At 43.8% G+C, this 6000-nt stretch overlaps 1 protein-coding gene across 4 annotated transcripts in view; it reads left to right on the forward strand.

Moving 5' to 3' along the window:
* HSD17B4 (hydroxysteroid 17-beta dehydrogenase 4) overlaps positions 1 to 5723 on the forward strand; it is a 118987-nt gene extending 113264 nt beyond the window's left edge. For all 4 annotated transcript variants that reach the window (XM_073344778.1, XM_073344781.2, XM_073344779.1 and 1 more), the window contains 2 exons: positions 3420 to 3547; positions 5419 to 5723. In XM_073344778.1, coding sequence (XP_073200879.1) covers positions 3420 to 3547; positions 5419 to 5508 — 218 coding nt within the window. In that variant the 3' untranslated portion in view covers positions 5509 to 5723. The remainder of the gene's footprint in view (positions 1 to 3419; positions 3548 to 5418) is intronic.
* Positions 5724 to 6000: the final 277 nt, after the last annotated feature.

The following is a 6000-nucleotide window of genomic DNA, read 5'->3' on the forward strand; positions in this document are numbered from 1 at the left end:
AGATTATCGGGCTCAACGGGTAGTGCTCAATGGTTCCATGTCTAGTTGGCAGCCGGTATCAAACGGAGTGCCCCAAGGGTCGGTCCTGGGGCCGGTTTTGTTCAATATCATAGAACCATAGAATATCAGGGTTGGAAGGGACCTCAGGAGATCATCTAGTCCAACCCCCTGCTCAAAGCAGGATCAATCCCCAATTTTTGCCCCAGATCCCTAAATGGCCCCCTCAAGGATTGAATTCACAACCCTGGGGTTAGCAGGCCAATGCTCAAACCACTGAGCTATCCCTCCCCCTATCTTCATTAATGATCTGGAAGATGGAAAACGTTGGAAAACGTCCTGCGGAGGGCAACAACAATGATTAGGGGACTGGAACACATGACTTATGAGGAGAGGCTGAGGGAACTGGGATTGTTTAGTCTGCGGAAGTGAAGAATGAGGGGGGATTTGATAGCTGCTTTCAACTACCTGAAAGGAGGTTCCAAAGAAGATGGATCTAGACTGTTCTCAGTGGTAGCAGATGACAGAATGAGGAGTAATGGTCTCAAGTTGCAGTAGGGGAGGTTTAGGTTGGATGTTAGGAAAAACTTTTTCACTGGGAGGGTGGCGAAATACTGGAATGCGTTATCTAGGGAGGTGGTGGAATCTCCTTCCTTAGAAGTTTTCAAGGTCAGGCTTGACAAAGCCCTGACTGGGATGATTTAGTTGGGGATTGGTCCTGCTTTGAGCAGGGGGTTGGACTAGATGACCTCCTGAGGTCCCTTCCAACCCTGAGATTCTGTGATTCCCCAGGTGGACCTGTTTGCGACTCAGCAGAACCGTCGCAGTTCTCGGTTCTGCTCTGGGATGGGCTGGGACGGGGCGCTATCTCCAATGCCTTTCTTCTGTCCTGGTCAGGCCAGTTTTTCTATGCCTTCCCCGTGTTCCCGCTGATCAGCAGGGTACTGGAAAAGATAAAGACAAAGACGGACAAGGCCCGGGTCCTCCTGATTGCCCCAGCATGGCCCAGGCAGCATTGGTATGGGACCCTCACGGTCCTGGCAGTCGCCCTGCCATGGCTGTTGCCTGCCCGCCCAGACCTGCTATCCCAGGACCAGGGCCGCCTCCTTCACCCCAACCTAGCGGCACTCCATCTCACTGTGTGGCTGCTCAATGGTTAGGTAGGGAGGAAAGGACCTGCTCGGAAGGGGTTTAGGACGTCCTCCTGGAAAGCAGGCAGCCCTCCACATGCCGAGCCTACTTGGCAAAGTGGTCTCGGTTTTCCAGATGGGCAGACAAGCGGGGAGTCTCCCCATGGCCGACCCAATCCAGCTTATTCTGGACTACCTCCTTCACCTTAGAGCCCAGGGCCTGGCGCCCTCATCAGTCAAGGTGCACCTGGCGGCCGTCTTGGCCTTCCATCTGCCGGTGCAGGGCCACACGGTATTCTCCCATGCTATGACTGGCCGATTCCTTAAGGGGTTGGATCATCTCTTCCCCTATATTCGTCCCCCAGTGGGACCTGAACCTGGTGCTGGCCCGCCTCACGGGCCCCCCATTTGAGCTGCTAGCTGCGTGCTCCTGGTCGCGCCTCTTGTGGAAGGTAGCTTTCCTGGTGGCGATCACATCAGCTAGGCGGATCTCAGAACTCACGGCCCTGACCTTCGAGCCCCCATGCGCGGTGTTTCATAAAGATAAAGTCCAGCTCCACCCACACCCCTTGTTCCTCCCGAAGGTGGTCTCCGCCTGTCACATGGGTCAGGACATTTTTCTATTGGTCCTCTGCTCCAAGCCCCCTGCATCCAGTGAGGAGCACCTCCTCCACATGCTGGATGTGAGACGGGCTCTGTTTTTTTACCTGGAACGGACTAAGCCATTCAAGAAGTCCTTGCAGCTCTTCATCGTCTCAGCTGAACGCATGAAAAGTTGGCCGATCTCCACTTAGCGGCTCTCCAACTGGATCACCTTGTGCATCTGTACCTGTTATGACCTGGCGGGAATCCCTCTGCCACCCACCAATTGTGAGGGCACACTCGACTAGGGCACAGGCCTCGTCGACTGCCTTTTTGACCCATGTCCCATTCAGGACATTTGTAGGGCTGCCACTTGATCTTCAGTTCACACATTTACCTCGCATTATGCAGTTGTCTCCCAAACCAGGGAGGACCCCGGGTTCAGCAGGGCCATCCTCCGTCACAAGAGTCTGTGAACTCCTACCCACCTCCAACAGATATAGCTTGGAATCACCTACTTTGGAGTACACATGAGCAATCACTCGAAGAAGAAAAGACCGTTACCTTTTCTGTAGCTGGTGTTCTTCAAGATGTGTTGCTCATGTCTATTCCACATCCCAATCTCCTTCCCTTCCATTGGAATTGTCTGGCAAGAAGGAACTGAGGGTGGGGGGAGCGCATGGCGCCACTCCAGGGGTCACTAGGGGCGCTCCCCTACGGGTACTGCTAGGGGAAAAGCTTCCGGCACCAGTGCACATGGCGAGCACGCACACCTATTGTGGAATAGACATGAGCAACACATCTCAAAGAACACCAGTTACGGAAAAGGTAACTCTCTTTTTCCCAAAAGACTGGTAACACAAAACTTAGACACAGACATAGGCGTGTAATAGTAATTAATCATTTTTATTAAAAATTAAATGGATTAAAATCTGGCTAACTGATATGTCTCAAAATGGAAACAGGAACTCATCATTCAGTGTGTGTGTTTTTCCAGGGGGGTCTCTCAGGGGTTGGTTCTTGGTCCTACACTATTTAACATTTTTATCAATTACCTGCAAGTAAACATAAAATCATCACTGATAAAGTTTGCAGATGACAAAAAAAATTTAAGGATTGGTAAACAATAGAACAGGTCACTGATTCAGAGCAATTGGATCACCTGGTAAACTGAGTGTAACCTGGAATACTGTATCCAGTTCTGGTGCCCACAATTCAAGAAGGATATTGATAAACTGGAGAGGGTTCAAAGAAAAGCTAGGAGAATGCTTAAAGGATTAGAAAACATGTCTTATAGCGACAGACTCAAATTGTGCAATCTATTTAGCTTAACAAAGAGAACATCAAGGGATAACTTGATCACAGTCTAAAAGTACATACATGGGGAACTAATATTTGAAAATGGGCTCTTCAGTCTAGCAGAGAAAGGTATAACATGATCCAATGGCTGAATGATGAAGCTAGACAAATTGAGACTGGAAATAAGGTGGCTATATTTAAATCAAGATTGGATTTTTTTTCTGAAAAGATATACTCTAGTTCATTTTGGGGAAGTTCTATCGCCCATGTTCTAAAGGAGGTCAGACTAGGTGATTACAGTGGTTTCTTTTGGTCTTGGAAGCTGAATCAATTACAGTGCGTGGCTCTTTCTACTGAAATGTGTTTTTATCTTCTTTTAAAAACAAAACTAACTTTACTTCCTTTCCTCAGCTATTGACTTAAAGAATGGTTCTGGTGAGGTGTATCAAGGGCCAGCACAGGGTTCTGCTGACACCACTTTCACCCTTTCGGATCAAGACTTCATGGAGGTGGTCCTAGGCAAGATTAATCCACAAAAGGTAAAAGCACTGTGAACAGAGATGGTCAGTCGCATGGTGAAATATTACTCGTTTAACTCGGAGACATTCTTAAAATAGCACAATTTCTAGTGTGCAGCTTATTTAGAAGAAAAGACTGTCTTGTAGGCCAGTAATCTGACTGAAATACTGAGTCTCTGTGAAAGGTGCTGCTATATAGAGTACAGTGCTCATTCCTAAAATGGCACACACTGGTGTATGAGATACTGCACTTTCTTATTGTAAGTGAGATCTCACATATCATTTTGCAAATCTTAGCTGAGCAACTCATATCAACCTTGTGCATGTAATAATATTCTGACTTGCAAGATTATTACCCACTTTTTTTATACATTAAGAATGTAATAAAGAAGAAGGCCCATTACTGTTGTCATGGGCCTGTGGATTTCTGTTGCATTATAATGAGACACAAATCTAATAAAATTAGGCATAAATCCTCCTAAATAGGGCAAATCACTTAGGGGAGGAGGTTAAAGAAAGGGACATACTATGGAGTCTGCATTTGAGCATCTGCAAATGTTCCTCCTTAAGTGCTTAAAACTACTCATTATTAAAAACACGTTATACAAGTTAAGTGTTTCAAATTTAACATAAATCAGTTTATAGCCTAGCTAAATGGATATTCTTAATTAGCTCATCATAATATTATTGAGAGCTCTTCTTTGATCCCAGTCAACAGGACTGAAATTAACAGGAACTCTGAATTTAAAATTTGGAGCTAACAGTGTTGATCAGTATATAATTCCTATATACTGCATGAGCAGTAGGAATATATATAGTAAAAATATTTTGTGACCTTGCTATATAGCAGGCACAAGGTCTAAACAAACAAGATTATGACAATCTCTGCATTTCTGTATTCTAAGGATTAAAGTGATTGCATTTCATGCACAATATTTGCTGTTAGACATCAGTATCACCTGTGAGTTTCTGTGGAGAGGAGGGGCTTTCCAGGTGAAGATGCTCATGATACCAATTTATATTTTGGACTATTGGCTCCATCAGTTTCTTATTTGAATTTATCTTTATGTAAATAGGAATATGGAGAAGTGTGCTATTCCAGAATTTTGTTTGCTTTCATATGACCTTCAAATTGCAAAACCAAAGTACAGCAATATTGATTAAATAAACACAGTTTTTAAAATGTCTTAAAAATTATGATCCCCATGTAAATTGGGTATCAAATCAGGAGCAGAACTAAAAATATGCAATACTGGAATTTCAGTGAAAACACTCCAAGACTGATTATTCTGGTTGCATGAGTGAGTGCTCCCCATTTTAAATGTGTTAAGAAAAAAGTAAACTGACAGATTTTTTTACCCATTTAAAAATGGAGATCCTGGCTGGCCATGTGTGAGTTTGAGTAGGGTTCAGTCATCCTTTTCCTATCCTCCTCACCTGTAACAGTGGGGTGATATTAACACCCACTGAACTCAAGAGGGTATGGTAAGACAGGATTGGGGCCTTGCCTCTGCATAGTTGTTAATGTCTGGCATTGGAGACTGGAGAAGCTCAGCTTTTACCAGCACGCCTCCCATGCTGCTGAGCCCTCCGGTAAGCATGGGGAAATGGCTCAACCACCTCCACTTCTCCATTCACCGCTACCCTTCTCCATCCCTGTACTCCTCAAGAAGCTTGGTGTTTGTGATTCTTGGTGTTATATACAATGAGGCTTAAAATGTCTTCTGTTCATAGCTAATGGACATTTCCTGGTGAGGTTTGTCCTCTAAGACATGTCTAAACTAAACCTCAATTTACTAGTGTAGTTCATTTTTTTTTTAAAATAAGACCTTTGAGAAGTGGGCAAACATTTGCAGAAAATGATTCCCCCCCCCCCCCTCTGTTTCCTATAGGCATTTTTTTCTGGTAAACTAAAAGTGAAAGGTAACATCATGCTGAGCCAGAAGCTGGAGATGATTCTTAAAGACTATGCCAAACTCTGAACTGCTAGATGGCCTACTTCAGTGGCCCCTAAGAAGAACAGGATTGGCTGTCATTTCAGAAACAGAGCTTGAATCTTTATACAAATTTCTTATTGTCTATGTTCTGATTCACTTTACTGCTAATATGTTTCCTTGATTGTTGCAGATACAAAAACCTGATATAAATCTGTTTAACACTGTCTTTCTCTGTTCCTCAATAAAAGTTTGAATCATAATTTTCTCATATTGTAACTTTATTTAAATAAAACTTGTGTAGTTCTTACAAAATACATATTTCTATATCAATTATAAAGAAAATTAAATCATTAAAATGTGCTGATACTTCCTTCCTGCATCACTGTTTTCCATTGTCTTTAGTTCTTTCATACTGCTTAAGTCTGATGTTTAAAATGCCGAAGAATGTGAAGATTTTGTTTTTGCAATTGGTGTATTTGGTGGTTTATTATGGCCTCCTGTAAACATCTTAAAGAAGCTGTTGACTTGAGGTCAGTT

The sequence above is a fragment of the Lepidochelys kempii genome, chromosome 5, assembly GCF_965140285.1.
Source record: "Lepidochelys kempii isolate rLepKem1 chromosome 5, rLepKem1.hap1, whole genome shotgun sequence".
Classification (NCBI taxonomy): Eukaryota; Metazoa; Chordata; order Testudines; family Cheloniidae; genus Lepidochelys; species Lepidochelys kempii.